Source organism: Saimiri boliviensis, chromosome 2 (assembly GCF_048565385.1).
Source record: "Saimiri boliviensis isolate mSaiBol1 chromosome 2, mSaiBol1.pri, whole genome shotgun sequence".
In the NCBI taxonomy this organism is placed as follows: Eukaryota; Metazoa; Chordata; class Mammalia; order Primates; family Cebidae; genus Saimiri; species Saimiri boliviensis.
This window is the reverse complement of record NC_133450.1, coordinates 55,715,622-55,733,151: the sequence shown is the minus strand read 5'-3', so window position 1 is coordinate 55,733,151 and position 17,530 is coordinate 55,715,622. Positions and strand designations below refer to the sequence as shown.

At 37.6% G+C, this 17,530-nt stretch overlaps 1 protein-coding gene across 4 annotated transcripts in view; it reads right to left on the bottom strand.

Annotated features, from left to right (window-relative positions):
* Positions 1-862: 862 nt before the first annotated feature.
* AKAP6 (A-kinase anchoring protein 6) overlaps positions 863-17,530 on the bottom strand; it is a 662,618-nt gene continuing 645,950 nt past the window's right edge. For all 4 annotated transcript variants that reach the window (XM_074393336.1, XM_003924219.4, XM_074393337.1 and 1 more), the window contains 2 exons: positions 9,073-12,489; positions 863-4,108 (listed from right to left, as the gene is read on the bottom strand). In XM_074393336.1, coding sequence (XP_074249437.1) covers positions 9,115-12,489 — 3,375 coding nt within the window. In that variant the 3' untranslated portion in view covers positions 863-4,108; positions 9,073-9,114. The remainder of the gene's footprint in view (positions 4,109-9,072; positions 12,490-17,530) is intronic.

Here is a 17,530-nt window from a genome sequence, read left to right as displayed (position 1 = left end):
AAATGAAGCTGAGTAATGAGTACCAAATATCTTTGTTCTGCTCTCAACTTTTACATAGGACTGAAATTTTTCAAAATGAAAATTCAAAAAAGAATATGTAGAAAAAAGATATAGCAGTAAATTTACTTAATTTGAGTTATATTTAAAATATAAGAATTATATGATATTTGAAAAGTTAGTTTATCTTTAAAACTCTAAAAAAATTCAACTTCATTTAGGAGTTAAAGCAAATTGACTTGTAAGAAATACCTGGATCATTTCACTGTTTTGATATTTTCATCTCGTTTGTTCCTAGGAATTGTAGAATAGGCAAAACCTAGTCTGGATGAACCAAACACAACAAAATCATCAAACTCAAGTTCCCAGATGCTCTAAATTTAGACTGTTTGGTTGTTGTATAAGATGCATATTTATTCAGTGACCAGAAATCTAAAAAATATTTTTCCTTCTGTAATTAAGACCACTTTACTTTTTCTGATCCAATCAGATCCAGAGGATTTTATATACTGTTTTGCTCACTAGATTTTTCAAAATGTAGATCAATTTAATCAGAAACAAAGTAAATGAGATCATCATTTAATTTAGAGAAAAGTCATGATCACTCTATTCAAGGACACAAAAGGCACTTTCAGAAGAAAAACTGTAAACCTTTGGAAACAGATACCATGTGTTAGTTGCCTTTACATACTTAATGCCAAACATAGTGCCTCACATAGGCAGCCAATTAATGACTGTTTGCTGAATGGCTGAATAAATGAATAAACGGAGGGAGTGCCCTGCTTTATACCGAAACCGGTTGGGTTTGAATTTGATGTAAGGAGAAGATTCAAGATGACTTAGGCACTGGACTGGGCTACTGAAGGAAGCTGTGGATTCTTATTTATTTATTGGTTGAAATTTACAATAATAGAATAAACATATCTTGAATATATTTCTAGAGAAAACTTAGCACTTAAAGGTTCAGATACTTTTCTACATATATGATGATGAAGATAGTTCTTTAATCTCAAAAATTCTATTAACATTTAGTCAGGTTGAAACGGATCTGAAAACCATGACATATGAAGGGCAGCTGAGGGAATAGTGGGTTGGGAGAGGATGAGTAACTGGCCTCAATTATCTTCAGGGTTGCCACAAGAAAGAGGGAGTAGAGATACTCTCGGCTGCTCCATAAGACAGAACTAGGACCAATGAGCAAAATGAAACGTAGGGTAGCAGGGTACCAGGCGGATTTTAGCAACCTAAGAAAGAACTTTCTAACAAAGAGATATGCCCAACAGTGGAACACTTTGCCTTAACAGACAATGAGCCACTGTCACTGGAAGTGCGTAGGCTGAGTTGCTGCGATCGTTTTCTATGGGTAACTGGGGAGGTAGGGCCTACAAGGGGTGGGAGATTGAGGCTATTTTTCCTCTTCCAACCTGAAAAGGCATTTGTTCAACAAACCTGAAAAGCATTTCTACAAATTTGGTGTTAATACTAAGCAGATAATTAACAAATACTTTCAATACCGCAAGGTCTTCTACGAGCATGTAACAAGTAAGTAGAACATCATTGACAGTTTTTTTTTTGAATGTTTTACCAGTAGATGTAGACTTGACATTAGTTACTAACCAAAGAAAATTTAGGTTGACTCAGTATGTAAAATGATGCCATATCCCAACGGAGGTCTAGAATGCCCTTAGGAATTTCAAAGACTCTAGGATTTGTTCTTTCTCTACATCCTGGGCCACTATACTTGTGTGCTCTGTTATTGCAAACTGAGCTTATTTTCCCCAGCCGCCCCTAACTAGACAATTATCTCTAGTCTCTTTCCCCTATAATCTTCTTGAACACTGCAACTAGATGTCTACCTAAAACCACTTTTGCACAAATCACTACCTATTAAAAAGCCTAGAATAATTCATCCATTTAGAAATATGTATGGAAAAGATTAGAAGAGGCATAAAATACAAATAGTTATTAAAGTGGTAGAATTACAGATAAGCATCATTTAAATGTTCTTGGTGTGGTACTAATGATAAAATCAGGTGTGAAACAGACTCTACAAAGTGTCCCTATTACCTAGCATATTACATAGAAAAGTTCCAAGGTAACTTTTTAAAAAACCTTTCATTAAGTCCTCCCAATTTACTTTTTCTCCTATTACCCCTGCAATAAAGTTTCATGAATATTCCACCAACTTTCCACTCTCTCCAAGCCCTTTTTCATCCTCCTTGTCCCTCGCTGCTACTTCTCTTATTGTGCCTCTATCATTACATTTGCTCTCTTCCTCAGCTCTGCAACAAATACTTCATGTCATCTGTGTGTTCACTTGTACCTAATGTGGGAAAGCCTTCTGAGGACAGGGCTTTGTCTCTTTGTTCAACATTGCATCTTCTGGATCTAGAACAGTGCCTTGCAGATAAAAAGTGTTTCTGAACTATCTGTTAAATGAATGATTGTCATTACTGTGACTACGTGAACCCACAACATTCTCTATCTTTGAAATTCGATATATATTATCTATTGTGATTTTATATCGCATTGTACTTTTTTCTAGTTGTGTCCATGTTTTAGTGTCAAAATAAAGAGATAGATGTCACCATGTCACCTAATATAATCCTTTAATTCAGTAAATTTTTATCGAATACCTACTGTGTCAGGCACTTAAGTAGGTGTTACAATATAAATTTAAAACTGCATTTAACAGAAATCAGTGAAGGCCAAATGGAATATTTCTTTGCTAATTTCTTTTACACATATAAATATACTTAAAATCTATAAATAATAGTCAACTTTTCTACCATCTTTCTTTTCTACCAACTTTCTATCAAATTCATTCAAAATAAATATTTAAAATAAATTAAGACACTCAGGGTATCCTGGTATCCAACATCGCATCATTAATGATAAGTAGAAATAAAAAATCTAGTATAAATTTTTATTGGTTTAGGGGAACCGACATTTAATTATTTGCTGTTCCAAGATCTTTATAGTGACCAGAAAGATTTTGAAAACTGAAGGCTTTATGTCTAGTCTCTAGTTTAGGTAATGTTAAGCCTCTTAAGCAATATGAATATTTTTGGAAGCTGCTACATGCTATACTTTTTCAGAACCAGATGCAACAATTTGGTAAAGAACACAGTAGAAGAGATCACTAATTTTCCTTTGCCCCCAATAATCTGTGTTTATTATGCCAATTTTAATTACCATGCAATCTAATGGATTTAAGGCTTATATTTTCCACATCACTAGACATCACAAACATGAAAGCATTTTATACTGTCATTATACATCAATGTTTGTACTTGGTTATACATATATACAGAAATTATTCACACATCTTAACCTTGCTATTTCTTCCTTTCAAACCAACATAATTTTACCGTGAAAGCAGCTTTTTAATAAATGGTATAAGAAATACAGCAAGGCACACTTTTTTAAAAAACTTTTTTCTCATTACCACCTCAAGAAGCATAAAAAATGAAAATGTTGTACATAATTCAATAGTAGTATGTCACCAGTTTATAATATACAACACCATATTGTTGTTTCTTGAAGTGCTGCATAGATTATTTTTTAAATGAAATAAATAAAATGGCGCTTTTAATAGTGGCTTAATTTTGAAAGAAGGACCAGCGTTTCTTCTCTATGCTGCAATCAATTCAAATGTTGGCTTTTTAGGTAAAACACTTTCAATAAACACAGTCATCATACCACTAAAAAAATCCAGATTGAAACATAAAATTGGTCAAGTACTGGTGGGGGTCATTCTAGACAGGAGAATTTAATGGACCACCAGTTGGTAAACTGCAGAACTTTAAAGAGTGGAAGAGAGGGGAGGAGGCAACAGAAAAGTCTAGCTGGAGAGAGAGGGTTGGTAGAGGTAGCTTGGGACAGGAATCCATGGGAGAACAAGCAGCTTTGCTGAACTTCAAAGACGATCACCTAAAGAGAACCAGTGTACACATTCAGATCACAAGGCTCGTGTGGAGAAAACACATTTGGAAGGAAGATTCATCTTGGGAGAAGTCAACGTAATAAACGGCAGTGACAAACATGATGGAACCAGAGACCAGCCCAGGGCAGGAGGATGAGGCCACCCCTGAGTTGCAGCCAGGTGTATCTACAAGAAACAAAAAAGTGACAAGAAAAGGTTTCAGAAATGTCTTTTCATTAGCAAAACCAAGCCCTTTGAGGAACCATTGAAGGCTGCAACTATGGGACTACTTGCTAATGTTCTGAAATAAAAAATACATAAAATATAAATAATAATTGTAATAGCCCAAGCTTCAGATTACTGACAAAGTCCCAGCGTAGATGTGAAAAACACACTGATTTTTTTTTAAAGATGTGGTTTCAAAGAAAACAAGCAAAATAATCAAGTTTGACCTTTTCTCTAGATCTCATCCACTCTTTTGCCTGTGAACTCAGTTTTGAACATCAAAATAGCTTCAAACCAATATGAAAATGTGAGGCTGCTGATACCAAGTGATGTGGCAAAGTATTTACAATGTACAGTGATTCCACAGACTGGGAACTGATAGGCTCTCAGGCTTACCCCTTCCTGCAGTGATTTTATGTATGATATCGAACAATTCCACTGTTGTATAGTGGTGAAATATTCATAACATTGTGATTATCCTGTGTTTCAGCCCATATAAAGATATTAACTGGGGCTTCTAGTTCCAATAGTAATGCATTTCATTTAAGGTACATACAGCATTGTGGAAATGATATGGATTCAATTATATTTGTATATCTCATTGCTTTGATATAAATTTGCTCCAAACTCTATCTATTCTGCCTATTTCTAAATGGCTAAAAGCAACTGGTCAAATGTGAGGAACACCTAAATTCTAACTTAGGCAGCGCAGGCTGCAAGTATGGTAAGTCCCCTGACTAGCTCTCAAAGAAAGCCAGCTTTTGCTTGTCTGGGCTTAAACTGAGTTCTGACATCTGATACCAAGTTGTTTTACTGCCCTTCAAGAACAAAATATTCTCTTTATTTTTGTCTCTGTTTTTCCACACTATCCAGAAAAACCTGTTATTAACAAAAAGTGGTTTGGCTGGAGCCATGGGAAGGAAAGAAGAAAAATTAGATAAAAAACAGGGGGAGACAGATAGAAACAGATGGGACAAAATTTGGTATAGTAAAATAATGCAGTAACACAAGAAAGCCTTGTGCATTGTTCAAATGCTGAGGACATGACTCATTTGAAATCTGGCCACAGAGCAGGGAATCCTTAGGTGAGGCAAATCTGGTCTTACTAAATGCTGGCATTTAAATTCTCTCTGGATAATCAATTCTTTCAACTTGGCCCACTTGGAAATGGGCAGGCCAGATTGGCTGAGCACAGATCTGGTGTGTGTGTGTGTGTGTGTGTCTGTTTGATAGACGATGTCCAATAACATCTTTGTTATTTCGCATAGCAGGGCTAGTTATTCAGAAGTGCTGGATAATTTAAAGACACTTCACATCCAGCAAAACCTTGGTTTATGAAAGTGATTTTAAAGGTAAGTCTGATAAGATTATACCTGTATTTTCTAGTGAAAAATTAATGCACAATCGCCAAAGGCAGTTTCTTAAACTTGATTGACCAGCTTTGGAAAATATCAAGCACTTGATGTCAATCCAATTAATAAAATGGGAATTGTGCTGTGTACATGAGAAATGTTTTCTCTTACAGCTTTCTCAGTTTGTAAAATCTGAGCAGCAGCATTTAAAACTCTTTATGTGTATACTTGAGCATTCACAAATACAAGTAATTGCCTAAAAACTAAAATCTACTGGCCATCAACTATCACATTTACAAACCAATAAAGTAGAAAAGGCAATAAAGCGAAAAAGTTCTAAAGGAAATACCTGCACTGTAAGTAAATACAGCTCCTCACCCCACCCCCCAGAACACCACACTCATACACATACACATAGTAAAACAAAACTCCAAACCACTAGGGCAGACCAAAAGGAAAAGGAAAAGCACACACTGGCCGCATGTGATGAGTTAAATTTTTATACCACGGGATTTATCCAGCCTGAAGTTTAGGGTTAAACCATTCATCAAAGATCAGAGGCTTATGATGAGGATTATGATGAAGGCTTATGATGAAGAAATAACTGTCAGAATACAGCAAAAAGATTAGTGCAAAGTACATCTCTTAGGCAGGTCCTAGGAGGCACTCCAGACACACATTATGTGCTTCCTCCAAATTAGGCAGAAAGATCTGGATCTATCCAGTTACCTTTCCTTTGATGTGATTTGCTGTAACTGACCTCTATTTTTATAGAAACATGACACATAAACGAAAATAGTGAAAAGCACAGCAGTATGCCTGGAAATCAGTGCAAATGCAAACTATTAGATCACGTTAAAATTTCTCAAGCAGTTTCAGTGGGTTTCTAATTAGAACACAGTAAATAAAAAACCTCTGAAAATCTGAAAAACGTTTTTTGTCACTATTGTAGACTATCTGCTATTCTAAGTTATAGCTCTTCTGGATGGCATTATAAACATTTCATAATCTGAAAACTTATTTCTGGGGAGAAAAAAACCCAGCAAATGGAATTTGTTGAATTTTACTGTCCTGATAAAAAGAGCATGACAACTGATGGTTTTCAAATGACTTTAAAAACCACAGCTTTTTCTTTTTCTGAACTTGTAGAAAGAACAATGACAACAATTAAGCTCTTACAGACATGAAACCTCATATTTACCAAGAAATTTTGCTATATGTTCTTGACATTAAATACTGAAGGCATGTCAACATTTTGAGATTAAGTAACTTGCCCTGGTTGACAGTATTTTAACAACATGTGACCATTTATACCCAGTTATCCAATGCTAACGTCTGGTGAAAAATTTCAGACATCCAGATGTTTTGTCCACATGATACTGAAAAAAACCCTGAATAGGACCAATAAATATGGCTATTTAAATGGCTCTAGGCCTATAACAAGTCACTTGGGGGCGATGTGAGTTCTGCAGAAGTAGAAGCTGCCTGCTTCTCCCTTTCCCCTATATAAGGCCAGGCATCACCAGGGCTTAACAAAAAATACTGCTGACTGGCAGGCGGGCTGGCTGCTAGTTTTACACTGTCCCCGCTTGTAAAATGTGAGGGTTACACAGATCCATCAACGCATTCACTTCCTCCAAGTCTAAAGATGGAACTGCTCATCATTTACATTTCATTTCAATTCTACGTCTATGTAAGAGAGAGAAGAAATTCCCAGAGGATCAAAAAAGGGAGAGTGCATCGCAAAGGCTTTTCCAGTGCCAGAGCTTCTGGAGCTCCAGATCTCAGCATGACTGGTGACTTGAGGGTCACAGTCACATGATGTCATGCTCAGAATGGTGTTGCTTTCAAGCCTTTATCTCCTTTCAGAAAACAAAATCAGCCAGGCTCTACCAGCCCTTCTGCAGAGGTTGGCAGAGCCAGCAGTACAATCGGTTCTAATAGAACTTGTTTTGAAGCAGCGTATGGAATTGCAGTTACACTCCCTTAATGGTCAGTTTTACTGCATACTGATGGAGAATGTGATGATAGGGTGGACATGTTTCACAGAAAATACATTTCTCTCTCTCCTACTTTTGTTCTCACTTTCAGCCAATTGTAAATAGAGTCTGAAATGCAGAAAATTAGTTGAGCTATATTAGCAACTGGGATGCCTTTATTCAGTTTTGCATACTGAGTTTATTTTTAGGGATATGTTATAGATGGCCCCCCTTAGTCCCCATTTCTAGCAGCTCTAAACAGAATCACACATTTTAATAAGCTTAGGGCACAGGTGTTGCAGGAAAAAAAATAATGATGTTTGCCATTCATCTTTCAAATTAAATAATGTGTTTTTAAATAGTAACTTTTTTCATAATACATTATGGGAACAACATTTATCTGTCACATTTTAAAAGATGTATTTGTAATAAATGTAAATTACTTTTAGAAAATCAGTAATTAGGCTCATCAAAAAATAAACAATCTGCCACAAAAAAGATAATCTTTAGCATAGTTAAGTATAATAACTGTTATTTGAATAAGTTAACAAATTAGAGTAGATTGCTTCTGTAATTCATTTCCTATAGCACGAGTTTAGGTGACGGCATTAAGCTTCTGGAGCGGGGGGTGGAGGTGGCATTAGGCACCTCATACTTGGGTGAAATATGACTCTCACATTTGAAAGCTCAAATTTTCTTCTTTAAACTTGATTGAGAAAGCATATTCATCACTGGGGCTTAGAAATGGGAAATAACAGAATCTTTGTGTCACTTTTAGAGATACATCATCATCTTGGAATTATCGATCAATAGCTGTCTTATTAAATATGAAGAGTGGAATGACTTTCTTAAAAAAGTTGATGGAAATCAGCCTGTCACCTTCAGGCAAAATTCAAAAATTTTGTTTTTATCAAAACGCCATTAACTTGTCACGTATTCTCTCTGCATTTGCTTTCTGTGCCTGTTCTCAATCTGTGTGTGGATAAATAAGAGCCTCTTCTTTAGCACCAACTTTCCCCTCCTGTTTGAATCCTTAGACATGGCCATGATTAGGAGTTATGACAGCACAGCCTTCCACTGGGGAAGCAAATGTGATGATAGTTACATTAGACAGAAGCATAAAAGGCAGGCCCAAATCAGGAGATGCAGCCTTTAGCCTAATCATTGTTCATCTCCAGGCACTGAAGAGAATGGACAGCTCTCTGTGTAGAAAACTGAAGTGGAGAGTATTGTTATTGTGCATGCATTTTGATCATGGAGTAGAACTGCAATTTGGATAACCTTTTTATTCTCCCTCAATGGAAGAATTTGATGCCTTAAATTGTTCAACGACTTCCTCAAATTTTGTATTCTTGCCAAAATGATGTAATAAAGATAATGTCACTAAGAATCTCAATGTTCCCTGTTTTTATTTATTTATTTATTTTGCTTCACAGTTACTTTCATTGTTGGGGGCATTTCTTTTACCTAAATGTCTTATTCAGATAACTATCTGCCATGATTGGTCATTCTGACTAGCTTTTTCTCCTACCATGGTTTTGTTGACCTGAACTTAATATTTTAAAGACGTATATGGCATAAGGACTATACATACCTTTTAGTGAGATGATTTTCATGCTTAGGGAGGGGGTACATTCTACCTATGCATATTTCTATGTCGTTCTTCACAACGGTTTACAAGATTTTCTTCACAGGTTAAAGTTTTGGGGCTGGGATGCAATGCAGCCTTGTCTGTTGGCTGATGTTCCTTCAAGGAGAGGTCTTGAACTTTAGATTTGGCTGAAGCAGCATTATGCTCTTCTGGCATTCCAGATTCACCTGGTTTTCCTGAACTTTCCTTTTCACTGTCAAGCCTTGAAGAAGTAAACTCTAAGTTTTCGGTACAGCCACTGGAAGTTTGGAGTAAACCATTCATTTCCTTTCCAGCCTCAACTCCTTTCTGAGGGGAAGAACTTGAAAGAGCCACTGTATCTGTATCATCAGCTAAAAGAGAAATATCGCTGAACTCAGAAGAACATGCTGTTGCCTGTAGTGGCACTGCAGCTTCACTGGGAACTGCTGATTCATTTGGAGGAGCACTAGAGAAGCAAGGCTCCTCTCCATCAGAGTCATCCTCAACACAGGCCTCAAAGAAGCATTCAATGTCTTCCTTGTCATCTAAGCCTGAGTCAGTAGTGTCTAGTGGCAATGGAGTGCTGCTTTTCTCTTCTATGTAATTAGTGACTTCCCCACAATCACTGTCATGAGATGAGAGAGATAAGTACGAATAAAAGTCCCCTTTTCTCAGCTGGATGGGCCGGTGAGAATGTTCCAACACTTTCTCCTTGATTTGAGTTAATGAAGTAGGAGCAGCCACCTCGTTTTCAGGTTGAGATTTACTTTTTAGGGCTGTTGAAGCCATGTCAATGATTTCCTTAACAAAGTTGTGTACTGAACAATCTTCGGCATCTTTTTGATGGAAAACATCTGGCTCACAGTTGCAACAGGAAATGTCGCTGATAGAAGCATTTTCCTCTGTTCTGCTTTGTTCAAGTGCTAGGCAACAACCAGCAGATTTTCCAGCCATACTCAGTGCATCATCTGATGATTTCAGTGCATCAGAGTCTTGTTTGTTGTTAACCCTGGTTTCTAAAGCCAGTTCTGAGCAAGACTTCTCAGTGGGAGTAGAAGCAGTGCTTCGATTTTCAAAATGGTGGTGATTTGGGCATTTCTTTGGAAGATGTCTAACAGCTTGGGAAACAAATTCCTTGCCAGCAATATTTGAATCATCTGAACTATCCATAAATGCTTTACACTTACAGTGCTCACTCCCTGAAATCCCTTTCCCATTTGAACCAAGATTTTTTGATACCTTTGAAATTCCATTGGGTTTCTCCTTTTGTCTTTCTGGAATACTTTCAATATTGCCATTTTCCACGTCAGCCACGTATGGATCTTTATTAACTTTGAAAATAGTTTTCTTATTTTCACTCTTTGTCCCTAACTCACGGGTATGAAATGAATTCTTGCCATTTCCATTATTTTCAGAGGCACGTTTTACAGAGCCATTTAGAAGAGCCTCAATGTTCAGCGTATCAGAAGGATTGGTCATCTCACTGCTACTAACATCTTTACTGCCCTTCATCTCATCACTGACACTGCACCTTTTCTTATCTCTTGTCAAAGACAATTTTGGCCTAATCCAGGTCTGTAACTCATTCTTTATATAGTCCAGCCCTGACATCAAGTTGCAGTCTTCATAAATTTCATCATCTGTTGCAATACTGGAGTCATCATCCTCATCTTTGATGCACAGTTCTTCTTCAGTCAAGGTAAGAGTAGAGCTGGAGAGCAGGTCGCTGTCATCTTCATCATCAGTGCAAGCAGAGGTGCAAGAGACATTAACAATCATGCTGACATTGACGTCGCTTTCATCAGCCACTGAACGAGTCAGACGCTTCCTGAATGATGCATTCGATTCCGGGATCTTGTTCTTGTGTAACACAATATCCTCTGAGCAAAGAGAGAGCTCGTCACTGCTGCTAAGTTCTGTTAGAGATGCCGCTGAGTCTTCATTGACAGAAGATGCTATGTCCAATGACATCTGGCCAGTAAAGGACATCTTTTGGGAACTGCTTTGAAGAGTGATATCAGAAACACTTCGCTTTATCTTTTGCTCTGAGGGGCTCTGGATATTCTCCAAACGATTCAGGAGATCTAATGTTCTTTTACTTAGTTCACCAACTGAGCCACTGCTCACACTTATATCTCCAGAGCTGTGACAGCTAAAAAGATCTTCATTGCTTTTATAGGATGTCAACCAACTTTCTAAAGAAGTACTTCGCTGGAGGCTGTCACTGCCATTTTTAAAGATGCCCAATCCAAATAAATCACCCCCTGGAGAAAGAGACTCAATAGATGAACTACGAGATAAAAGAGAGAGCTGTTTGGCATTCTGCATGCCAGTGTATGTCTTTTCTATATTGCCACTTTTATATGAAATGTGATCCATTTCATGAGATGCACTTGCCAAAATCCTTTCATAGGGAGGTACATCTGGTTGTAACTCTGTAGTCTGATGTTTAGATTTGCAAGATTTTTTATCAAAATAAAAACCACGAAGCAGGGGATCCTCCACATGTGCTTTTTCGCTTTGTGACTGTTTCATTATCATTGGTAATTTGAGTTTTGAGCCTTGGAGGTATGAGTAATCATAAAACGTAAACACATCATGTTTTCCTTGTAATTCTTCTCCCAAACAATCAGGGGTATGTTTGGTAACACTGTTTAAATCTCCAACTTTTCCATTTACACAACCCACTGGTGAAATGGACAACTGAGAGCTATTTGGAAGCTTAATGCATTCCCCGTCATCTTTAAATTTTTGCTTTAACACGTTAACTGCATCTCCCATTTGTGGGTCCAGATGTTCAGTTTCAAGGTTACTTGGGGACCCATCCACTGCACTCAGCAAGCACATTTCAGAGTTGGTAGTGGTTTCTGTGTCTCCTTCACTGACAATTCCACTCTCACTGCCTGAATTCTGGCTCATGTCTCCTCCATGACATGTATTACAGGGCTTTACCAAATTGGAACCCCCTAGAAGATCTGGCAAAGATTTGGTAGATGAAAATGAAGAGTCTTTACTGAGACTCTTAGTTAAAACATTTGGCTGTGTCATGCCAGTGACCTTTGGATTGTTTTTCAGAAATGGCATGTGGTTATCCTCATAGAGTTCAACATTGTGGAGGCTGTACACCTGGTAAATGTGTGGACTAGAGGGGACAGTAATATTTGTGGCATACTGAGATCCTCCATGGTTATCAGCCTCCTGGTCATAACCAGGGTCCTCATTACTTGTCTCTCCAAGCTTCAAGGAAGAGATGACAGGTTGGGGTTCTTGATCAAGGTCATTTGATTCTTCATTCAAACTAATTAACTTGTTACTTATATCTGTTTCATCCCATTCCAGGGCATCCTCACTCATCCCATTTAGGTCCATCAAGCCAGGATCAATCACATTCAAAGACTCCTGTGTGAGAGAAAGAAAAAAAAAAGGAGAAGAATTAGGGAACACAAGCATGAAAATTTTATCCATTGAAAATCTCTTGGAACAGTCAGGAAAGAAAACTGCCCCAAGTATGGACTTGAAAGATAGCCTAATAATCAACTCTGTTCCTCTCTGGAATAACACCCAAAAATTATTGAAATAGGTTTTTCTATCAATAGTAATTTGTTACTGAAGGCAATAACAGAGATTAAAATGTAAGATTATTATTGTAAAACAGTAATTTATGGAATTAGCCATTTCCTATTGATTCATCTACATTTTTAATCTTGGATACAGTGAAGATGAAACTATCAGGTAAATGAAGGTAAAAAGAGTATAGCCTATGACATCTGCTAAGGTATATTTGCACTGACAATACTTTAGTTCTGGAGTTCATAGTAGAATACTATCTGCAGCCACATGTGGCAAACTCCTTCTTGCCTCTATTCCTGGGTTCTCCATTTTAAGCAGCTTTTGCCTAGAAACTTAAAATAGAGTCGTAGCCACCATGTAGAGCATTTCATGGGCCAGAGGCACATGACTGTGTACCCCTTCCTCTGTGTTCTGTTTAGGATCTGTCTTTTCAGATCGTGGCCCTGCTCCCAATCAGACATAAAATCAGCAACACTTGTCTGGTTTCTTCACCTCTGTCTTCCTAGACCCTGAGTGCTCCAGGGCAATTTCTTAGCCAAAGCTCTCTCAGCCCCTTTCTTTTCCAATCTCTCTCTGTGATGGAGATTTCACTTTGGTCCTTGTTAATTTGGGTCACTACTGTTAGTCTTGCCCCCAGTTCTTATAGACAGGAACCTCTCACTCCAGCCCACACCGGCCCCAGAATAACTATCTGAAGATATTCCTGACCACCCCAGGATGAAGTAGCCCATATTCCTTCATGCTGCTCTCTGCCTGCCCACTGGGACCCTTGATGTTTCCTTGGACTTCTTGGCTCTGCCTCTGTTTAGATAGAGCTTGACATATTCTGGGACACAGTAGCTGGCTGGGCTCCTGGACTCTGTTCAGATTACTTCACTGCCCTTACTTGCCCTCCAGCAGTTTGAATTCATGCTAGAGCCAAGAAAGGTGTCATATATACATATAGTAGGCCTTGATAGGCTCACCTACAGACAGAAACACAAACAGAGCTTCTAGTTCAGCTTATGTTTATGCAGGGTAGCCAAGCGGATGAGCATGGCACTAGAGCTAGCAGACTGGCTGAAGGGCTAATTTTGCAGATTACCATATACATGACCTTGGGCAAGTTGTTTAACCTTTCTGAGCACCAGTCTTATTACCTGTAAAATGGGGATAGCACTACCAATTTTTCAAGATCATTCTGAGTATTAAATAAGCTAGTGCCTGTGAAGTGCTGAGGAGGCAGGCAGTTTTCAGTGGCTATAATTGTTTGTTTGTTTGTTTTTGACACAGGGTCTTGAGTACAGTAGTGTGATCATGCCTCACTGAAGTCTCAACCTCCCCAGCTCAAACAATCCTCCCACCTTAGCCTCCCAAATACCTGGGACTGCAAGCGTGTGCCACCACACCTAGGTAATTTTTAATTTTTTTGTAGAGACAGGGTCTCAGTATGTTACCCAGGCTGGTCTTGAACTCCTGGATTCAAGTGATCCTCCCACCTTGGCCTTTCAAAGTGCTGGGATTAGAGGTGTGAGCCACCACATCCAGCCAGTAGCTATAATTCTTACTACATGTAGAATTGCTCTAGTGTGGTCTTAAGTCAATTCATAAAGGGTTTTCTCTGCCTGCTTCATTCTCTCCTTTACATCATACCTTTCAATTTGCTATTAAAACCACACAGGATTCATGACATGATAGAAAGAGAGAGGTATCACACAGCATAACAACAGGCTAGCATATTTCTATTACAAGTCAGAATTATATTAACTGTCTGGTTGAAAAACAGACCATGATGCTTTTATTCTTCAGTAGTGGGGGAATAGCTTCACCTGCAGCATATTAGCAAAACTTTCCTAAGAAGCCCTCAATCCTTCCTGAAACTAATAGTTAAAGGGTACCACACAAACACATTAAGTATAAAATACCCATTAGCACTTTATTATTTTGGGTATGTAAGATATTATCTGTATAGCCTACTTAAGAGTCCAGTTATAAGGTAAACATTAATTAAGGGATATTTTTAAATTTTCTAAGAGAAATCTTCCCCACTGCCAATGTTACAGCAGTTAATCTAGTACACCAGCAATCACCACAGTCGCTTAGGTATGGAGTACATTCACTGTGATGAATTTTTATTAGAATTTCTGTTTATTCTTTGCTTGCTGATAAAGGAAGTACTAATGACCGGTTAGTATGGCTAATGAATGTTAAAATCTTCAGCTGTAGGAACAATCAATCAGTCTAATCAAATAGTATATTAATTTCAAATACTATCTTGGCTGACACTATACTCTGAGAGTGCTAATAAATAATTGAATTAGTCTTTCAAAGGAGCTTTTTTTGTAACTCTCTGGTTGACTTTAACATTTAGCAGCACAGATTTTCCACAAGGATCCCAAACCTAGGAGCTCACATGGATATGCGGGAATTGTGCCATCTGGATGGGCTGGGAGCTCAGCCCAAGTGACGCCTGCAACTCAGACTCATCTTCCATGACACAGTCATTTTCTGACCAAATGCTGCCTTTATGGCTTTGCAAATTCAAGTCTAAAAAACTGTAAAACTTATAGCAGCATCTAAAGGAAAAAAATCCTTTGCTCAGTGAAGTACAGTTGACTCACCATCTCCATGGGTTCCGAATTCATGAATTCAACCAACTGCAGATCAAATATATTTGTAAAAAAAAAAAAACTTCCACAGTTACAAAAAGAAAAGCTTAAATTTGCCCTGTGTTAAGTGATTTGTAGCCATTGTCTTTAACTACTATAAGTAATCTAGAGATGATTTAAAGTAAAGAGAGAAGATGACCATAGGTTATATGCAAACTTTATATCGGGGACGCGGGCATCTGAGGATTCTGGTGTCTGTGTGTGGTGGGGGAGGGACGCTGACAAACAGCCGTAGCTGGAGTGGAAAATTTCCATAGGAAAAGATTAAACTTTTGGATGTAATATTGTTCTTTTCTTAACTCTCTTCTCTTATAAACCTCTTATATTTATTGTGATTTCTGTTTTAAAATGTCAATTCCAGGAAATATCTGACAGGATCCATTAGAAAATCATTCACTTTAGACTTTATATTTTTTCATATGAAAAAATGCTACTCACTCTGACCTCACTCACTCCCTTCCTGTTGTGGATTAAATTCTGTCAATATTTTCAATAAAATTTCCATTTCCTCAGGATTTAGCCTCAACCATAAAATATACCCCTGGGGAAAAAAGTGGGAAAAGTTTCCAAGAAAGACATTAGAATATTTATATAACTAAAAAAGTTCTCTTTAGAAAAAAAGATTTGCATATACAAAGATGTAACTGATGGGAAAATGATTTGGTTGAATGTTCTCTTTGATGATAGCCCAACATAGCCAATAATGCTCAAGCTAATCAAACGTTTGTTTTTGTTGTTTTCCTAGAGGAACTATTTGGTATCTTTTTAAAAGGTAGAATGTTCCTGTCTTTGATATAGTGATAAATCTAAATAAATTTAGACAAAATCTAAGAGTACTTGAATGAAACCAAATGGATAAGCAGTAGTAAATGAGATTCCAAAAGTGAGCCTGTAATTCCAGAAATAATCCTGAATTAATTCATGCAAGTGTCTTTTATTCATAAACTTGCTGCATGGTACAGAATGCTGACCCAAACCAGGCACTATATAAATAATCACACACACACACACACACACACACACACACACACACACACACACACACCCCTATTCAGATCTGCTCAAGAAACAAATGGAGTTAATTAATGCTAGTTTATTATTTTTATTCTTGAAAGCATTATTTATATTAGCACTATACAGAGAAAGTAATAACAGTGGCTAGAGAAACGATGATGATGATGATGATGAAAAAGAAGAAAGAACCAAGATTCCAACTGTGGCAAGTAATACACATCTCAATTAACACCCTCTGCATGTGTGTGGCTTTAACCAAGTTAGGTCTCCCATAATTGCACTTCGATTTTCTTAAAGTTTTCGCTTAAATGGTGGGTGTGTGTAAAAGAAGAGAAACACTTTATTAGCTAAAGAGTAAAGATAAAGGAACTTGACCATCTAAAAAATGATGACCTAATAGAGAACTGATATAGCTACCTCTGAATACCTTTAATTCCCTTTAAAAAGTTGCATCTTTTGAAAGATCTTTTTCTAAAAAAATCTCAAAAAGACTAGGATGAACGGAATGTTACAGTCAAACTTCCGGTACTCAGAATGTGCAGACCCTTAAGAGGTCTTGTAATATATGTCCCCTGTTCATTCTAGATCCAAGAGTTTATTGGGCAGCACCACATACGAAAACCAGGAAGGAGAGATTTATCTAGAGAAAAGTAGAACACAACAATAACATACAAATAAATAGAAGTGACAAAAACACAAACAGCAATAACTGTAATTGAATAAAGATGGATGTACCTCAGAGTGAAAAGTAGAACACACAGAGGTTTGAGAGGGTGATGGAGAGGTGGGAGATAATAACATATAGATCAGGATAGATAAATAAGGGAAAATTCCAACATTCATATATTTACGCTGCTTTTTTTGGTACCCCCTCCACCCTGAACCTAAAACCTAAGTGTCTGAGCATTAGTTACATAATTATCTTCCTAAATTAGACTTAGGTAGAAATTTTATAAAAACGAAAACAAGAGCAGGCCAGGTGCAGTGGCTCATGCCTAGAATTTCTGCACTTTGAGAGGCTGAGACAGGAGGATTGCTTGAGCCCAAGAGTTTGAGACCAGCCTGGGAAACATAGTGAGACACTGTTTCTACATTACATTTTTTAAAAATTAGCCAGGCATGGTGGCATGTGTCTTTTGTCCTAGCTACTCTGGAAACTGAGGTGGAAGGATTGCTTGAACCCAGGAGTTCAATGCCGCAGTGAGCCA